Genomic DNA, 20,897 nt, shown 5'->3' with positions numbered 1-20,897 from the left:
AAAGCTTATTGTTCGGAGCTGGAATAAATGGCAAGAGGTCGGAAACCTTAATGTGTTTGGAGAGGTGCAAATAGTCTGTAATAAGTTGAAGCATGAAACTACAGGATAGTTGTGGAAGAAAAATCATGGGGTTTTCTTTGAGCAAGATTGTGGTGGGGGGACTTCCCTGGTGGCCCAGGGGCTATGACTCTGTGCTCCCAATGCAGGGGGCCTGGGTTTGATCCCTGGTCAGGGAACTAGATCCCACATGCTGCAACTAAGAGTTCACATGCCACAATGCAAGATCCCACATGCCACAAAGAAAGTCAAAGATACTGACTGCTCCAACTAAGACCCAGCACAGCCAAATAAAGAAATATTGTGATGGGTTTGAATGAGTTGACTTTTGCAGTGCAGTAATGAAGGTTTTTGCCAAGGGGAATGGCATAGTCTCCAGAATCCTTTGTGTTAGATTTTAATTGCTATTCAGTTGAAAACACTTCTTTTATATCTACTATGCATATATCTGTGGCTTCCCAGGTGGCACAGTGGTAAAAAATCCACCTTCCATTGCAGGAGATGCAGGGGACTCAGGTTTAATTCCTGGGTTGGGAAGATCCCCAGGAGTAGGAAATGTCAACCCACTCCAGTATTCTTGTCTGGAAAATTCCATGGAAAGAGGAATCTGGCGGGCTACAGTCTGTGGGATTGCAAAGAGTTGGACACAACTGAGCGCGCACACACACACACACACACACACACACATACATATATCTACTATGCACTTGGAAGATGGAACTCTCAATGAACTCATGATCGTTAGCACAGAGAGACAATTTAGTGGGTTATTAAAAACCATGTAATCATGTTATGAGAAGCTGTGTCACAGGGCTTGAAAAGTACTAAGAAGGCAGGTTCAATTGGAAAATCTCAAGTTTAGGAGTGAGGGCAAGCTGGTGGCCATTTCAGGAAGGAGAAAGAATTGACATGGAGTGTCTAGAAGATTCGGGCATGAAGTAACAATCGCTAGAAGCAGGATGGTGGCAAATGGGAGCAGGTTATCTGTAAAACAATTGTTAAAGGAAAAAAGTATTTTGCCCTGTGCTTTTGTGGATGTTTATTCACTCATTCAAAAAATATTATTAAGCAGCCATTATATGCCAGGGAATGTTCCAGGCACTAGACATCAAGCAGTGCACAAAATAGACCAAGTTTCTATGATTCCACAGCTTAACTCTAATGAATGCAATTTCATTTAAATGATGACTGTTATTATAAAGGCTTATAAAGAAACAAATCCCAAGCCCAAATGTATCCATAGCTACAAAATGTAGCATTTTTGACCAAGAAAATGGAGGACAACATATGGTATTGTTATATAGTAGTTCCCAAGAGATTCTTTTTTTCCCATTAAAACAAATTAGGCTACTTCTGCATGTGTGAATAATAATTAATAGAGGAATCTATGGTTGTAAATCACCAGTGCAATATACTACATCCAGTTTACTTTATACTGGACACATTTATTTTAAATAAAATTAAAGATACTCACTATTGAAATAAAATGGATTTTTGCTGATCTGATTTTTCATTCAATATATTGTTGATGGCTTAGAAATTCTAAAACAGAACTGAATCAGAGATGGATATAACAGTTCTAAGGGCTGAGATAAAAAACAAATGGAAGAGGGCAGAAAATGATTGTAAAATGCCCTTCTATAAAATTTTTTAGTTTTACTTTCAGATTATTGTAGCTCCTGAATTTAATGTTTTCAGTCTTTCCAAAATGCCTTTCTTGCAAATGGAATAACACAAGAATAAGAGATTGCACTACTTCAGGTCAAAAGAAATGAACATAATATGGATTTTCTTCATTAAAAGCTATGTGACAGCATGTTTAAAAATTAGATTGGTAAATTTTTGATAATGGTTCATCTTTATTTCATCATATTCCTAGGCTGAAAAGAAAGTCTTATGTATTTACTTCTAAGCAATGTTTTCCCTCCAGATACATTAGTGGTTATTATTTTTACCTCAATATATGTATATGTGTGTAAAAGATCTGGCTAATGAAGTGGAGTCAAGAGTTTACTTTGTTCTTCATTTTTAATTTCATCATACTTTGAGAAGTTTACTTTCAAGATACTGCTCTTATTTTTCTGATCACATCTTTGGGTAAGAACTAAATTTATATCCTGTTATGTTCTGTTATGACAACCACTATCGTGATAATGTCCATTTAAGTACATGTGAATGATGAGTAAACTACTACTGACACAAATGTGTCTAAGTGTCAAGCTGTCTAATCAATGGACTCAAATGTTATTTAAAAAAAAATTAAGCCATGGGCCAAATCTACCCTTTAAAATATTTGATTAGCATTCAACGAAGACACCATATTCTAATAGTAATAGATTTCCTTTTCATTTTGCAAAAAGGGAGTGTGGGGACTTCCCTGGTAGTCCAGTGGTATGGACTGCGTGTGTCCACCACAGGGGGTTACAGGTTCAATCCCTGGCCAGGGAACTAAGACCCCCAAATGTCGTGCACTGTGGTCAAAAGAAAAAAAAATGTGATTTAGTATCCTTGAAAATCTGTGGGAATGATGCTGTATTGATTATCCAAAGAATACTATTTCAGCTGAAAAGAGGGTTTAAGATCTTAATAAAAAAACAATCTTTTTCACTAAAAATTCAAGATTTTTTTGGAAAGTCAAAGTGTGTCAGATTTCTTTAGGACTCGTCTTGCACTGGGCACTCTACCCCAACCTTCAGGCAATTTTTACACTGAGACAACCTTGGAAACGTCTTCCTTTAACCTTTATAACAAAATGTCAGTGTGGCTCCAAAGGTAATATTTTATTCACTGTGTAAGTCAAACTTCTGCTCATTTGTGTAGCTTATATTTCTTCTAATTTTATGCTTTTTTTCCTCTTTTTTAAATTACTATTATTTTTTTTAACTTTACAATATTGTATTGGTTTTGCCATACATCAACATGAATCTGCCATGGGTGTACACGTGTTCCCCATCCTGAATCCCCCTCCCACCTCCCTCCCCATAATTTTATGCTTTATTGGATGTACAAAAGTCACCATTGTATTGGATAACTCTTGTAGTATGGGGTTTGTGTAAGTAGTATGGGGTTTGTGTAAGTTGAAAACAATGAACCATTCTTTTGTGACTTTAGCCTTTCCCTGCTGGAAATACTGGAGGGCAATGGCTAACAGGCAGTGGGGGAAGGAGGTGAAACATTGTTTCATGTGGCCTACACTTGGTCCTTGGGCAGATGAGGGCCTGAAACCATGGGGCAATTCTGTGGGTGTTATTTAATGAGACCTAATAAGATTTAAGGGGATGACAGAGGATGAGATGGCTGGAAGGCATCACCGACTCGATGGACGTGAGTTTGAGTGAACTCCAGGAGTTGGTGATGGACAGGGAAGCCTGGCGTGCTGCAACTCATGGGGTCGCAAAAAGTCGGACATGACTGAGCAACTGAACTGAACTGAACTGAATACGATTTAGGTTCACAGCCTTGTAAAGACTCCAAATTGGGTTAATAGGCTTTCTGAGTAGGAAAATAAGTAAATAAGATGAAAGTCACTGATAGTTTGCTTCAAAAAACACATCAATATACTGGCTTGAAAGTGATAGTGAAAGTGTTAGTTGCTCAGTTGTGTGCTACTCTTTGCAACCACATGGACATTAGTCCACCAGGCTCCTCTGTCCATGGAATTCTCCAAGCAAAAATACTGGAGGGGGCAGTCATTCCCTTCTCAAGGGGATCTTCCCAACCCAAGAATTGAACCCAGGTCTCCTGTATCACAGGTGGATCTTTTGCTGTCTGAGCCACCAGGGAAGCCCATATATGGCTTACCTGTCATTTAGTTTCTATTTACTTACTACACTTGAGCATATATTGCTGATAAATTGACTTCATTTTCTTTGCTAAGTAGCTTAATGCCATGTTAAGATCATGATGATACAATTTGAATATTTGATAGGGAAAAGCTCCAAATGAGCCCACTGAGTCTATAATAATGTGGAATCCCAGGGAACAAGTGTTCTAAAAATAACTGTATTTTGAAATAGGACCAGCAGGCTCTTAACTTTATGGAGGAAAGAAAAACTTCACCATAAAAATCAATTCTTTAAAAGGAGAAGAAATCTATCTTAGTGCTAGAATTCTCTAGCCTCATTCTGGTTAAGAGAGTTTGACATTTTAGGGCTGAACACACTGTGGAAATTTAATAAATATTGAAGTTTACAAACAAAAACATAACAGTGATATGTGGACCAATTTTCAAAAACATTGAAAATCAATGTGCCCTTATTCTGCCTAATTCGGTTAACTCAATTATTTAATGTATACTTGATTTGAGTAGGTTTATACACAGCTATTTCAATTTTATATTAAACATTAATCAAATTACTTTCAATGCAAAATTTCCTTTATTTCCATCCCCTAACCCCCCCAGATTTCAGAATAAAGGGGAAGGCCTATTTTAAATATTGCTAACTTAATGTTAAAGCATACTTTCACACATTTGTTTCTATTATATTTTGCCCATAATTTTCATCACATATACCACTCACCCTATACCAAAATCATAAATTCTTTCATAGGCATTTAATAGAGTGATTATGCATCACCTTTGGGGGAAAAAAACCCTCTTCTCTAATTACTGCAGTTAAGACTATATCCTACTTTCTTACAGTTTCACCCCATATTCATTTCCATTTCTACACACAAACATACACCCTCCCATCATGAACACAGAGCCTCAGTGGGTTGATGAGCTAAATTAGAAAATGCAGTAATCCCTGAATAAGTGATCAGCTATTCACATTGAGCAAGCAGGTTTTAATTTTAAAACATTGAATGGCCTCAAATATTCCTAATGTCCTCAGTTTCAGCAATTCTGTAAAGTACTTGCTTATCATCAGTATGTTTGGCAGAAAATTATAAGGAGTATTTTAAAATTTAATTGTTATTATTGTTAAACATGATAACATTTAAACAAAGTGAATATTCTGTGATTAAATATCTTAAAGTATTAAGAGTGCGAAGGCAAGTTGAATTCTAAGTCATCTGAAGCAACTCAAAACTTGTATGAGTGCCATTAAAATACCAACAAGAACATTGGAATAAATAACAGCGAATGTCTTGTACGAGACAGATTTGGAAAGAGTAGGCCATTATTCACTTCAAGGTTTTAGAGGGAAATTCTGCTCCCTCCCTAACCATCAATCACTCTCACAGGAGGCCATGTGCCTGCATTCATTTTAAAATGTTCTGGATGTTCTGAGATTCAAAAGAAATAACAGATGATATGTTCATTACTTATAATTGGAGAATTACTAACAATAAACAATATATGTAATTATACATGTAGACCATGGTTTTCCTATGGAATGATGGCTCTCACAGTATCCCTGGAACAGCAGCACCACAATCACCTGGGAACTGGTGATGCAGATCTTTAACTCAGCTCCAGGCCTCCTCAACCAGAAACTCTGGGGAAAGGCTTCACCAATCTGGGTTTCCACCAACTCTCTAGGTGATTCCGATGCATGTTAAGGTGAGAGTCATGGCCATGGAAAATTACTGACATTCTCAATGACTGTGTCTAAATACCTAGGATCCTCAATGGTCACAAATATCTGATCAACACAGACACTTAGAGATTATGTACCTATAAAGCCAAGGTTGCTTACAAAGCCATTTTCTTTACTGATAATCACCACTTTCTCAGACATTTCTGTGAACTCTTCTCTATTGTTACCAACCTCAGTAAATATTAGGTTAACCAAAAAGTTTAGGTTTTTTGGTAACATCTAAATGGAATGGGGGAGGGGGGCACGTGTGGGAAGGACAAACTTTTTGGCCAACCCAATCCCTAGGTGGTAGGTTGCACAGGGGGGAGGGTGGATTTTTCATAAACACAATTTTCATCACCTCGAAAGAATTACTGCATGTATAAGAGAAAGTAGCACTGAAAAGGCCATGTTGAAAGACAGATGCTGAATGGATTACTAAGTCCGCTTACTGTCTATAACGGACACTTTTCCTGGCCTGGACATCCATCCTCCAGTTGTGATTGTTGGCTACTAATGTTTCATGGCTGCCTCTCTTCTTCAGAAAGGTCATCTCTGCTGATTGGAGCCCCTGTCTCAGGAGACAACACACATTCCCAGCCTGGGAGGTGACTCAAGTCTCTAGGGGTGGGCCACAGCCAGTGGTGGGCTGGAGCAGAGCCCAAGAGTCAATCGTGTGCGTTTCTTCCCAAGTCTGTGTTTGGTGAGATCACGCTGGTAGCTCGAATCAGTCATGGCAGGAGTATTTATACCCTGACAACTGGAAAACACTAAAAATCAGTGTTCGCTCCACCTCAGAGCTTGCTGATAAATGCTCACTAGCATACTGCTGGCCACAGCCAATGGCTGGCTGGGGTACAAAAGGACAACTCTGCTGGGTGGTTCTACTCCAGAGCTTTCTCCATTTGAATCAAGACATAAAGCTAGATTTTGCCTGAGATGATATGCTTGATAGGCTCTTTCATCTCCCTAGTGATGCTTTCCTAACTCCTACACAGGCTTCTCCTGAAAGCTGACCTTCTATAAATCCTGTGCACCCAGACCCCTGTTCTTAGGGTCTGCTTCCAGGGAACCTGACCTATATCAACCAGTTAAATTATTAGTTAAGTGACTGCTGTACAAAAGACTCAAAGAATGTATGTTAAAAATCACAAAGAGCTATACATCATGGACCTTTTGAATCACAAAGATCAGACGAAAATACAAACCATATATCTGAAATGGGAAGGATCTACCCTTTGTGTATGTGTACATAAATGAAAGAAGCTGTTGGAAAAATATGAAGCTGTCACAAACTGGGCAATTTTTCCTATCATTCTTCTCAAATTATGCTTTCATACCCATAGGTGAGGAGCTTCCCTGGTGGTAGAGTGGTAAAGAATCTGCCTGCTGATGCAGGAGACCTGAATTTGATCCCTGGGTTGGGAAGATCCTCTGGAAAAGGAAATGGCTTCCCACTCCAGTAGTCTTGCCTGGAGAATCCCATGGACAGAGGAGCCTGGAGGGCTACAGTCCATAGGGTCCCAAAGATTTAGACACAACTTAGCGACTAAACAACAACCCACAGGTGAATATACTGGAGGATTCATTTTACATAGTATGTTGGAGAAAAACATCTTTACATTAAAACATAAGAAATCCATTTTGGAGAAGACCACAGAATTGAAATGAGATTTTAAAAATAAGAAACATCAAAGAAATTTTATGCTCATGGAAAAAGGAAGCAAGCAGGTGGAAGGGGAAGATATCTGGTTTTATATCCTCAGCCATTCAGAGAACTGAAGCAGAAAAGCTTGAGAAGCACTGCTTTTGGCAAGTTTGGTTGATATAAAAATCTATAGCAATTGTTAACTATAACTAAAAATATAATTTTAGTGTGAATATATCTTATTATGAAAAAGTTTACTTTTCTTAGTCCCCATTAAGTGTTCCTTTAGTATCATAGGCACATGTGTTCCCACAATACCCAGAAAACTGATTAACCATGAACCAGCTTGATGCCATCACTGAACTTGGTTAAGGTAAGGGGGCATAATATTGGCATCACGTCAGCTGTTTAATTTTAAAAATTGTAATTGCAAGGCATGATGGGAATACAGTAGGTGCTGACTCCATGGGTTATTTGTTCTTAAGTCATTCCTTGTGCTTCTGGGAGGAGAGTAGCATGATTTTGAATTTTAAACTTGTTACTACTTTGGTAGATGTCAAAGGAGACTAAAAATCCATATTGACTGTGTATGTCCACCTTCGAAGGAAATATGGAATTTTAGTTAAATACCTAACTCAATCTAAAACTGTTTCAAGTTGATGTGTTACATGCACACATACACACAAACTTAAAAAAATTCTTGTTCCCTCAGCTTGGTGCTAAATAATTATATTCTCAGGAAAACTACAATGCCATTAATATAACTCCCAGGACATTTTATTCACAAAATAAATTAAACATTCACACTCTGTAATGAGATCAGATTTCTCTGGGTACAGGTTTAACCATACCATAAGTGAATGAATCATTGAGTCTTTAGATCTGCTAATGCTGATACTATGTTACTTAAGTTTTTGTTTTGAACAGTCTTTTATTTCCCAAGACTCTTGAGGAAGAGTGTTTATAATTACTTCCAGCCACAAACAAAGCTTCTGGAATAAACCCTTAGTAAACAGGAGTGGCATATTAAAGGATCAGTTTTTTGATATAGCTGTTTTCAAATAGTAGGAAGGATGATACTCTTTGGAGGAATTTTTATTATCTAATTAAATACTTCTTTAGTAGAATAATGTCAGATGAGCTCATTAGCTGAACATTTTGATTAGCCATGTTCTCCTAAATATTCCATGACCAGAAGAGCTGTACAACTCTGATTTAATGCAGTCACAATGGCAACCAATTCTAGCTGCTGCTTTTATCACAGTCCATCAAAGGAACACAAAGAAGCCCAAATTAAAATAAGTTCCATAATAAAAAGAACATGTTCCTTTTCCAACTGTTTGAAAGCCTTTTCCTATCTTTAAGCAAAGTTCACTCAGTAATTATCTTATTTATGAAAGTAAAAAGCAGAAGGATGTTTCTCTTATTAAATAAATGGCTTTGTGCTTTGAATGCGGAGGGCATCTCGAAACAGTCAAAAGAAAGCCACATTGAATGTCATCAACTTATTTCCTCCCACCCACTGTTTTAAATCATTTGCCTGGTTCCAATGTATACTACACTTACGTAAGTTGTTTATGAAGAGCCAAATTAATAGTCTTCACAATTGTTTTCCTTGGAATTTGGAGAGCTGACAAATGAATTAGTAGAAAATGGCAATTCTACATGAATTAGCTTTTAAGTCTCCCTAAGAGGCTGATGCAGAACTTAATAAGAGACTTATTAGGGGAAGTAGGGCAACTTAATTCAGATTGATTATAGACTTTGGTGAAGACAGCTGGGGTTCAAATGAAACTGCGAAAGAACTTATATGCACTTCAAAGTATGCTAAGCAGATGTCTGAAACAATTACTCTGTGCTGCCTTTTCAGATATTTCAAAGGCAGGATGGGAATAGCATGATAAACCAAGGTTTTATTTGCCTAAACCAAGGTAGGGGCTTTAAAAACACACACAGCACTATACCTAAAGTCCAATGCCTTGGGTAAAGGAACATGATTTGACGTTGCTGTCCTCAGTAATTTGCTTTTAATTTTATAAACAGAGCAGGAAATGAGAGCAAATACATGGGAACTAAGTAATAAGCTCTCCTGGCAACACTAACTTACACTTAATTTTACATTGAACAAATAATGTGGTTAGGAAATTTAAGATGATTAAATTCCTCCTTTAGTCTCTAAGCTCTAGTAAGGCCAACAATGATCCTTCTATTTAAAAATACTGGAAAAAAAAAAAAAAACAGCTCGACTTCTGAAAGTATTTAAGTGAGAGTTTCCTATAATATGCCTTCTCATAGATATACTCCCAGATAGTAAAGGCCAAATCATATGCTTTTAAACATCAGGATTGTATGGTTTGAAAACTAGATAAAACCCTAGTTACTCCATGTGACAGGCATTAGTTCCATATTTAACCCAGATTTATAAAGGATTATACTGTTTCTGTGTTTTCTTCTCCAACAGCTTACATTAATATGTATAGCACTCATATAAAAGCAACAACAAAGGCCTCCACAGAGAATTGCTCTGTTACTTATAGCCCATAGCAATTGACAATTGTTAAGAGCAATTAACAAAATATTAGTAAGCTTTCCTTTTCTTACTACGGGTAGTACATCTTATTCATTAAGGAAATATCATTTCTTTATTCAGAGTGGGGAGTGCTTACATATTGTGAACCAGTTTGGTTCTGCCTGGCCATGCATCTCCTATCTCTGTAACAAAGGATTAGAAACTTTCTCTATAAAACTCATATATAAGAAAGGATTTAAAATTGGCTCAGATAAATGACAAATACAACAAAATTGATGAATAATAAAATATCAGGGTTAAAATGAAAAAAGCAATAAGGGAGGAGAGAGTTACATGAACATGGCTGAAATCTTGCTTCTAAAGTGAAGATGAAATTCTAATGTGTTACATCACATTTCACATTACCTACCAGGAGGAAACATACTTGGTTTTCTCAGTGTCAAATTCTGAGATAGCATTTCTCTGACAAATTTCTCAGATAAACCATGCCACAGGTAGCCTGAAGAGAGCATGTACCAGTTTTCTTCTTAAATTTTTAGATGGGAATGTTGAGAATTAAAATAAGTCAGGATGGCATGGTGGCTTCATCGTTATCTCTGTTCTGCTACGTGCGTAATTACATTATTCTCAATTATAATTACAAAAAGGTCTAACTAAAATATTTCATTGTAAGAACTTCAAGGAAAATCTCACAGAATCCCTACTTGAATGTTCATAATAAGAAATATAAGTTGAAGGTCTGATTAAAAAAAAAAAAAAAAAAACATGTAAAATACATAACTACAAGGGTATGAAAAATCTGCATATTCCAAGATGGCAGCCTGGGAGAGTCTAACTATAGTGTGTGAAAAACTGTTTCAAGTCAATTGGCAAACTAAAGGCAGTAAAACGTTTCTGGCTCAAGAATGATGTACCAGTCAGTGTCACGAAACCATGGTAGGTTAAAACAAAGAGACAACATGGAAAAACAACAACTTGCACAAAGTTTTTCACACAGGAATTATTCTTAAGAACAAAGATGTCATAAGTAGACTTTAGATTCAAAAGTTGTTCTACTCTATTAAAACCTGCATGTTTTCCACTTATAGGTATATGTAGCACACCTAGCGATTCAAGGAGTTATTCTCATTCCCCACGACTACAGAGAAAGTAAGAATATTTGCATAGTCACATAAGCATTGGTATTATTTCCAGTAAAATGAGAAATCAGGATTGTGTCCTTAAAATATTTGATAAGCAGTATGAATCATGAATTTTAAAAATAAAGAGGCATTTAAAATTTAAATTTTATTCTAGTGGTTATTTCTATGGCAGCTATATTTGGAAGGCTGAGATTCTCTTAGTGAGCTAAATAGTCAATATTAACATTATGTTCCTTTCTCTTATTGTATATACACTGTCCTAAAGATGATGACTAGTAATAATGCCATGTCCATAGGGTTCTAAGACTTAGTTGTTGTCTTATCCATTCTCCAAATTCTAAAATCACATTTGCTAATGAAATGATGTAATGCTAAATCCCACAGAAACACACATTCCATAGTGACTTGAATAACAACTTCTTTAACAAATGAGAGCTGAATGGAGGCGGATATTATGAGAGAGTCACTAAGGGTGATGAAAACAAACTGAGATGGATACATAAAATGTTCTGGCTACCAGCCTAGCTATCTGCTCCGCATTCCCTACAGCATGGAATCTCTGAGGGCTTAAATTTAAGGGCTTAAATTGCTGAGTAGAAAAATAGGAAGCGTGGTCTTAAGTACTCTTCTGCTGCTTTTCAAACTAAGTTTTAGTTAATAAAATTCACTCCTGATAAACTACCACCACCAAAGTTTCAAAGCTGGTATTGTTGAGATGCAACAGAAAAAAGCTGGTGTTTATTTCCACTGTGAAATGAAGAGCAACTTCTGAAGGGAAATAAATATATATAAATTCATATCATCTATAATTTTAAGATAGGCATAAAATATTTATGGAATACTGGTTTAGAAGCCAAGATAATCCCATCTGTTATGACCAGTAAATACATATTATGACCAGGTACTGTAACTTTAGTGTATTGGTGTCTGAGAAAGAAGTGTTGTTACATACAAGCTCTTTTTAAAGCAGCATTCAGTGTATACATGTTTTGTTATTACTGAGATGGGAGTGAGGAGGCTTACCAATCAGGGTATGGGAAATGAAGTCAGTCTTAGGATCAAGAACAGATGAGAGAGGGGAATTGAAAAGAAAACCGCAAATAGGGTTGGGTCAGGGCCAGTTGATATATGAGCTGTTCTATTTTTAGCTAGTTTTTGTTATTAAGTCATGCTGTATCCATTCTCCATCTATATTCATTATCTTACTAATGCTCCTGTGTGACCCATATGACTCAAAATGAATCCTTTAAGTCTGCTCAAAAGCCTATATAGTTAGCCACTTGATTTATGAACTAATTTACTTCCTTTGGGACATTCTTTTAAGTTAATTTGCCATTTGGGGGGAAATTTTTAAGAATTTAGTTCCTAGGGAGGTGGGAGGGGTGTTCAGGATGGGGAACACATATACACTCATGGCGGATTCAAGTCAATGTATGGCAAAACCAATACAATATTGTAAAGTAAAATAAATAAGTTAATTAATTAAAAAAAGAATTTAGTTCCTATATTTTGGGATAAAAATAATATTTTTAATGCTGAATAGGTAATATATTTCAAAACATTATTATTAAAATTAAAAATTATTTTAATTTTTATGTACACAGAATTGTTAACCATTGCTTTAAAAGTTAGACCTGGGGTCATAGAATGTTAGGGAAGATATTTTGGGAGTTATAAAGTCAAATTTTTAATCTCCCTTGATATCTTCACCTACTATTTTAATGAAGAGCTTTTCAATTCCACATTAGACTGTAGGCTTCATAAGGACAAAGACCAAGCCTGTTCCATTTATAACACTTTGGCCACCTCACGCAAAGAGTTGACTCAATGGAAAAGACTCTGATGCTGGGAGGGATTGGGGGCAGGAGGAGAATGGGACGACAGAGGATGAAATGGCTGGATGGCATCACCAACTCGATGGATGTGAGTTTGAGTGAACTCCGGGAGTTGGTGATGGACAGGGAGGCCTGGCGTGCTGAGATTCATGGGGTCGCAAAGAGTCAGACACGACTGAGTGACTGAACTGAACTGAACTGAACACATATATAGTGCATTTTACAGTAGCTCATAAACAACTGTTGAGTGAAGGAATAAAAGAAGCTACATTAGATTTCTTATATGCTGCTGGCAGTGTACTAGGAACTGAATTCACAGATGTACTGCAGGATCCTTTTTCTGAGGACCCTTACTTTCTATGGGAGAACAAAAAGGCCACAATGTATGTGAAATTTAAGTGCAACAATTTAAGCATGTGTGGTGATCTATAGAAGCACTGAATTAAGAGCAGTTTCTTCCGCTTGATGGGAGGTGGGGGTGAAAGATGGGCCTGGAGCCATTGGAGTTGAGCTGAGTGAAAGTTCACCAGGCAGATAAGTTGGGCTGACCAGGCAGAGCGGAGAGCATTTGCAAAGGTAGAGAGTTATGAAAAGAGATGGGAAAAGGGGGATATGGTCAGAGTGTCCTGAATGACCTAGAGAGAACAGAAGCAACAGTCAGGTTTCTATGCTAGGGCTAGGAAGAAACAGGGTCACCTGCCTTCGGCATTTGCTGGACTTCTTCATCAGGCAGGCAGTCTCCTGGAGAGTGTTTGGATTAGAATTGGAAGAGAATGGATAACAGAAATATCAGTAAGGAAACTGTTTATTTGTTCACTCACTAAGCAAATATTTAAACTGTAGTGTCTGTGATATGCCATGGATGCTGATGGGGAATGGGGTTTAAGGATGTATAATATAGCTATCTGAATTAACAGATGCTGGGACTAGAAGGGGACACTGGGTAAAAAGAGGAGAGAAAACATAAAGGAGATATTCGGAGGCAAAATGAGCAATCAGTGAAGTTAATGAAAACATAGAAGGCTTCAAGGATAGACCTCAAGTTTTTAGCCTGAGCAACTTGTTGGCTTACGATCCATTAACTGAAATGGGAAACAGAAGAAAAGCTAGGTCAAAAGGGATACTTATAGGTGAACAGGCCAACAAGAGAACAAATGGATTTGCTTTCAGAATGGTTGCCTTTGGATTCTAATGGCATATGGGTTAGCAGACCAGAAAAGAGATTCAGACTAGAAATTCAGATCTGTCACCATTCACTCCATTTCAAACCGGGAGCATTTATCCAAAAAGAAGAGAACTGACCTGGAGGAGGAAATGGCAACCCATTCCAGTATTCTTGTCTGGAGAGTCCCATGGGCAGAGGAGCCTGGTGGGCTACAGTCCATAGGGTTACAAAGAGTTGGACATGACTGAAGTGACTTAGCACATGAGCTAAGGTTTTTACAGAATAAAAAGAGAACTGAGCTCAGATTAGAAACTTGGGCATCTCAACACCTGAAGGGTGGGGCGAGTTTCAGAATTGAGGAAAATGAAGGAAGAAGAAGGATGTGGAGGCAACAGTGCCATGAAAGCCAAGGGAGAAGAGACCTTCCAGAATGAGGGGGCTGCCAAATGTGCCAAGTTCAGGTGAGGATTTCACTTCTTTTGCATTTGAACCTGGGGGGATGTGTTGGTTTTGACACTAGATAAACAGACAAAATATGTTTCAAGTTGCTACATTTCAAAATGATACTCCTAAATATGTATATTCTTTCTTTGTAAATGTATTTATCATCTTTGTGCCGTATGGGAATGTAACTTTGGTCTCATGGACACTATTCCAAATATAGAGTGATATTTCCTAATCCCTGCAGTGGACTAATACAATGCAAAAATTGTATTCTATACAATGCCTTTTAATGGAAGGGCAGAATTAATGGTCTCAGTTCACAGTACCATAACTCACTCAAGTCATATAATTCAGTTAGCAAAAAGGCCAAAACCTAGACTCCTGGCTACTGACTAAATATTGTATTTTTCCCTTCTCTGATACTAAGAACCAAAATACACACATACACACACACACACGCACTCAAGACACCCATGCGTAATTCAGACCACTTTAGTACACTTAAATGAATTTCCTCATAGCAAAATCAAAAAGATTTTGTTTTGCCCTGTAACTTAATATTTAATTTTCTATCACTGAAGACAGGCAGATGATTAGATCACTATCTTCTCATTGAGAAAATATTGGGTTGGCCAAAAAGATTGTTTGAATTCTCCGGGCCACCTCCCCTCTACCCAACCATGCGCCAGAAGACTTTGAATTTGTGAAAGCATTCAAATACATAAGGGCCCCATTTTTAACTTTGCAAGAAGAAAATATTGCACCAGAGTTCAGATTAGAACCTCCTTTGAGTCTCTCAAAGGGTGCTGAGGCCAAAGAGTAGACCATACCTTGACTTTCTCGAGGTGATCCTGGAGGGAGTCAATGAGAAGATCGCCCACAGGCTGCCATGATCCCTTGATCACCTCAGCTTGGCGCAGTTTGAGGTCCAGCTCGTCCGTGGCCTCCTGCAGTTCTTGGAGTCTTTCGAGGGCCTCGTCTATTTTTCTCTGCCAGTCAGCCGAGTGCAGGTTCAATTTTTCCCACTCTGTGTTGACCTCCTCAGCCTGCTTTCGTAGGAGTCGTGTGACATTCTGGGCTTTCTCCTCAGGCGGCAGCTCTAAATTGGTAATATGACAAGGTTTTAGGCCACATTCGCTTTTGTGTTTAAAAAAAAAAAAATAACCTTGCTGAAAAGGTCATACTGGCAAAAAGAAAGAGAAAAGTTTAACAACAGGGCAACCTTCTGATTAATGGCTCTTTTCTACTTTGGAGTTTAGCACATCTGAAGTCATGTCTTCCTGAGTGAATCTGTTCTACTTTATATCAATCAGATAATCCAAGATTCATTTAAGCTACTGAGTAGCAAGATGTTAGGATGCACACCACAAGCTCAAATTTACTGCAGGAAAGAAGGTTCTTAAATTGAAAATTAGCTTATAGCCTTTGTGACAATAAACTTCCTCACAGATAATCTCTTTTGTTTGCTGTTTACTAAATGTTTCAATAAGTGATCACTAATCTCTTTTAATGTTTATTTATGAATGTGCAAACAGATTTATGCATGGTGCTTTATGAGTCCCTTTTCTTTTTCAGCATCAAGGTTTAATTTGAATCGATTCTATTTAACCCAGAAAATATGAGACCTATCCAGACCTTGGCAGCCAGAATGGATGGGTTGCTCTGTCACCACTGATCCTTCTATCAATATGTTATTACAGTTCCACATTCAATTACCTCTGGGCTCCTGGTAGAGTTTCTCTAGTCCTTCCAAAGGCTGCTCTGTCAGAAATATTCGTACAGTCTCAAGAGTACTCATGATTACTGGTTCTTTCGTTTTCAATTCTCTCTTGAAAGCCTGTGAAATGAGATGAAAAGAAATGCTGATTTGGCTTGTGGCATTCTTCTCCAAATTAATCCTGGGTGCTCAGAACTTGGTTATGAAATTCCCAGGTCAATTTCTATCTCCTTTATTTATAAACTGATAGCCATAAAATGATAAAGAAGGCTCGATAGATCTTTCTGTTAAGCAGGAAAACACTGTTTGTATTGTGGAGAGCATAGAGGAGCTTTCAAGATACGTTAACATCCTTTAAGATATGAGTGATTTATTTAAGTAACTTGACTGCCAAGCTTGAAACCTGGAGCTACAGTTCTAAGACATATATTGCAAAACTCTAGCAGGGCTAATGAAACTTATGCATACCCAAAAGAATAGATATCCAGATTATAATGGGAAACCTAAAAGGTCACTTGGAAAAACTTAGATTGTACTGAAGTATATGACCAATCCTAATTCATAAACATCAGCTAATTCTGTCAAAATGTCTGACAATGAACATAAAGATGTATTAATAGTAGACTAAGTGAAACCTCAACACTTTTGAGAAATACCCATTACATTTTCTGTTGTGACTTCTTTGAACATGGGAGAAATGCTTTGAGGTACACTGGAGGTAGATTTGTTGGAACAAGCTTCTCTAAAAGAGTGAGCCTAGAACAGACGTCTTGAGGTCATCTAAATCAGTTATCAATTTAAGTCTCTAACTTAATATTCTTTGATACAGGGTATTAAAAGACAACAAAAATGCACATTTTCTGCCTTCAAGAAGTTTCTGAACCAAAAGAAGGGAGAAAATGAATACACTAGAAACAACGAAAACACTAAAATTCATACCTAACCAAGTGCTAAGGGTTGTGAGACATCCTGTGAGGCTAGGTTAAATTCAGATACTCTGAAACCATTGAAGATAGCTATTGACCCATATTCTGCAATCTCAGAAGGGAAGTCATTAATGAAAATATTAAATATCACGTAAATGCTAAAAGATCAGTGTCAAAACAACAGTAATAATAGTCATCCTGATCTGCTGCTGCTGCTGCTGCTAAGTTGCTTCAGTCGTGTCCAACTCTTCGCGATCCCAGGGACTATAGCCTACCAGGCTCCCCTGTCAATGGGATTTTCCAGGCAAGAACACTGGAGTGGGTTGCCATTTCCTTCTCCAAGTCATTCTGATCTAGGACTTAATTATTCATATCTTGTTTCAATTCTACCTTATTTTTAGAAAGGTTGCCTATTGAGTTTAAACCCTGTTTTGTTTCTGAGAGAAAACTTAGCAGCATCCCCTTTAAATTTCAGGTATATCATGTTTTAAGAGTACTCTACAAATACACTGTGTGACACATTTATAAAGAAAAGCCTATTGGTGTTCTCCATTTAAAGAAATCCTGAGTCTGATACTTTGCAAAAGGATCCATCTTTCAATGTTATTTACAATTGAGCAGAGAGACACAAGGTTTTTGAGCCAAAGTAATGACATTTTATAAGTGGAATAGTAGGATTCAGCCTGTAGATAGGGATGCAACTTCTGTAGAGCTGGATATTTTTACACTCTTGAAATCATACAGAGTGGGTGGATTATTTGTTCTGCTTACATGTAAATTTTCCCTCTGATATTTCATTTGTAATCTGTTTGTGAATGTGCACATAGACATGTTTTTGTGCACATATGTATATATAGTTCTTATATTCCTGCATTTTTATCAAATATCTAATTTTTCCAGATTCAAGATAATTATTACTTTACTTTGTCTCTCCAGTTGGAATTGACATTAGGAAGGTGATACTGAATTTATCAATGATAAAAATAATAATATCTCCCTTTATTGAACTGCTATGTGTCAGTGGTTATATTAGAGATTAGAAATACCTGCTCCAGTATTCTTGCCTGGAGAATCCCAGGGACTGGGGAGCCTGGTGGGCTGCCATCTATGGGGTCACACAGAGTTGGATATGACTGAAGCGACTTAGCAGCAGAAATACAGAGTTGAATGCAAAACAGCCCTTCCTAGGTAGGAACTTATAGTAAATAGTGGAAGATTTGATCACATAAATAATTTCAACACAATGTGGAAAGTGCTATAGGCTTGCACAATATGGGAAAGGAAATTGGGAAAGGCTTCCTGGAGAAGATAGTATTCACGAAGAATTCTAAAGCAGGAACATGAGTCAGCAAGGGAAAAGCAGGTTGGAGGAAGAGGAAAGAAGGCGAAAATGCATGTATGAAGACAAAGGGTAACTCAGTGTGCCAGTGCAGTTCTCTCAAGAAGGTGAGCTTTTGTAGAAGATAAAGTACAAGAAGAAGACATGTCCACAGATGAACCAGGGTACTGTTCTCATCTCAAACTAATTAGACCTTTAAGTCAGGGTTTGAACCTCAACTTCTGACCATATACAAAGTCTAGGTATTGTTTTGTAGGGAATCAGGAGACTTTGAAGGGATTTAAGCAGGAAGTGGCATGGGCATGTATGCATTTCAAATCAATTCCTCTGACATTAGTACAGAGTACATATTTGAGAAGGACAGAAATGGAGTCAGAGAAAACAGGAGGCAATTGAAAGAATTCACTGAAAGGTTATGAGGATCTGATCCAGGGAAATGGTATCAGGAAGAAAAAAAACACAGAGTAGGGAAATGTTTAAGAGAGTAGAGATGTGGGAATTTGGTGACCAAATTGATGCTGAAGAAGAAGAAAAAGAGCAAAGGTGAACTCCTAGTTTCTAGGTTGGGTAGAGGAGGGAATGTTGGGTGCAATTAAAACTAAATGTGAGGAAATAAACTCTCCTGGATTTCTCAGTACACCTATAAAAAGTTCTAGCCACATGAACACCTTCCCATACCATGAGAATCAGATCTGTAGTCATTTGTCTGATTAATTTTACTGATCCAAGAGGGCCAATTGGTTATAACCCAGAGTAGTTCTCTAGGTTAAGCTGCAAGGTGTCAGAAAGACTGGAATGGCTATCTCTGTGGGCATTTACATTTCAAAAATATAAAGCCCAGACTTTGGAGACATTTCTAGGTTGTAGAATCTGAGATGCATGGGGCTACCTGGCTCCCAGAGAAGCTGGAATTAGGACTCAGAGCCATTAGGTTTCCAAGGAGACCCTTTCAGAGGGAGAAGGGGACGACTGCCTCCTTCTCCTTTATAAGCAGAGAAAAATCATTTTTTCCTGGGTCAGTTACTCACACAGGGCAAATTTAATCAGATCTCACCATGTCTCCTTAGGGGTAAGGCATGAACAAAGGGTAGAAGGTAGTGATGATATTTACTGGAAGTTGATTAAAGGAAATCAGCCTCTGGTCTGGAACACCTTATGTGCACATTCAGGATTAAAATTAATAAAGACGAATATGAAAACTCCAGTACTCCTATGAGGGGGGTCTGTTGGGCAACAGAGTAAGGGGATGTGATACCCTCAGCTTGGAGATATAACATTCATTCCAGCAGGAAACAAGTTTCGAATGCCACGTTTAGGGAGAAGAAATGAGATATAGGAGTCATTCTCTCACTAAGTTAATATACACTAAGGGTCTATGATTATGCTTATAGGCAAGGATTAAAATTACGTCAGTAGATGAGATTACTCAGTGGAGTGAACTGAAAAGAAAATTCTGGAGAACATACATAAAAATGTAATGAGCAGACAGAGAAATTGGATCCTATGAAAAACTGAAAAGGATTGGATAGGTATAAAGATTGGTGGAAAGAAGGACTGTAAAGCTGTTCAAGACAGTGAAGAGTTTGAGAGAAATAAAGTGACCAAGAGTGTCCAATCATGACAAAGAAGTAAAGCAAGATCAGCACTGAAAACTGTTCATGAGACTTGGTGAGAACAATTTCAGTGGAGGCAGTAGCTTTGGAAATAGTTCAGCTGAGGAGCAAGTAAGAGAAGAAAGAGAAGGTATTTCAAATGACAATTATTTGCCTAGTATCTTTTTTGTTTGTTTGTTTCTGAGAGGGAGAAGATGACAGGACAGAGATGATCACAAGGTAGAGAGAGATACATTCTTTTTAGGATAGTGGTGGTTTGAACACAGATGGAAAGTTGGAAAATCAACCATCCTGGTTTGCCAGGAACTAAGGACCAGGAACCTTTGCTGCTGAAACCAGGATAGCATCAGGCAAGTCAGGACAGTTGGTTGCCACAGTAGAGAAGGATATATTACAGACCTCGGGGCAAAGTGGAGATAATTGTTGGGGCAGGGTCTGTCAAATAAGGAAACAGATTTTAATGGTCCCACTAACCTGAAAAAGCTCAAGACACTGATGATGCGATTCCATTGTTAAAACTGAATAGCCCTGTAATGACCTACAAGAGTGGAATTGGAGGGTAGGGTGGGAGGGAGGCTCAAGAGGAAGGGGATATGTGTATACATATAACTGATTCATGTCATCATACAGCAGAAACTAACACCACATTGTCAAGCAATTATACTTCAAGAATAAAATTAAAAAACTGAACAGCAAATAATTCAAGGCTGAGGACCACCCATCCATTGTGAGACACCACTTGTTTGCCCCTCGAGTTGCTGCCAACAGCTTAGCTCCACCACAGCTGCACAGTTTATTTCTAAATATGAGTCACTAAGGATTAAAATAAATCTAAAGAAACGACAAAGGAATTTCTGTCATTACAAACACATAAGCACCATTATTTTCACATTGGTGCCAGAAATCAAGAAAAGAAAGTAGATGGAAGATAGAACAGTTAAGTGACTGAAACTTGAGAA

At 37.7% G+C, this 20,897-nt stretch overlaps 1 protein-coding gene across 6 annotated transcripts in view; it reads right to left on the bottom strand.

Moving 5' to 3' along the window:
- DMD (dystrophin) overlaps window positions 1-20,897 on the bottom strand; it is a 2,389,494-nt gene that overhangs the window by 367,442 nt on the left and 2,001,155 nt on the right. For all 6 annotated transcript variants that reach the window (XM_055564496.1, XM_055564495.1, XM_055564498.1 and 3 more), the window contains 2 exons: window positions 16,060-16,180; window positions 15,174-15,442 (listed from right to left, as the gene is read on the bottom strand). In XM_055564496.1, the coding sequence (XP_055420471.1) occupies window positions 15,174-15,442; window positions 16,060-16,180 (390 nt within the window). The remainder of the gene's footprint in view (window positions 1-15,173; window positions 15,443-16,059; window positions 16,181-20,897) is intronic.

Source organism: Bubalus kerabau, chromosome X, assembly GCF_029407905.1.
Source record: "Bubalus kerabau isolate K-KA32 ecotype Philippines breed swamp buffalo chromosome X, PCC_UOA_SB_1v2, whole genome shotgun sequence".
Classification (NCBI taxonomy): Eukaryota; Metazoa; Chordata; class Mammalia; order Artiodactyla; family Bovidae; genus Bubalus; species Bubalus kerabau.
This window is presented reverse-complemented; position numbering and strand designations above follow the sequence as displayed.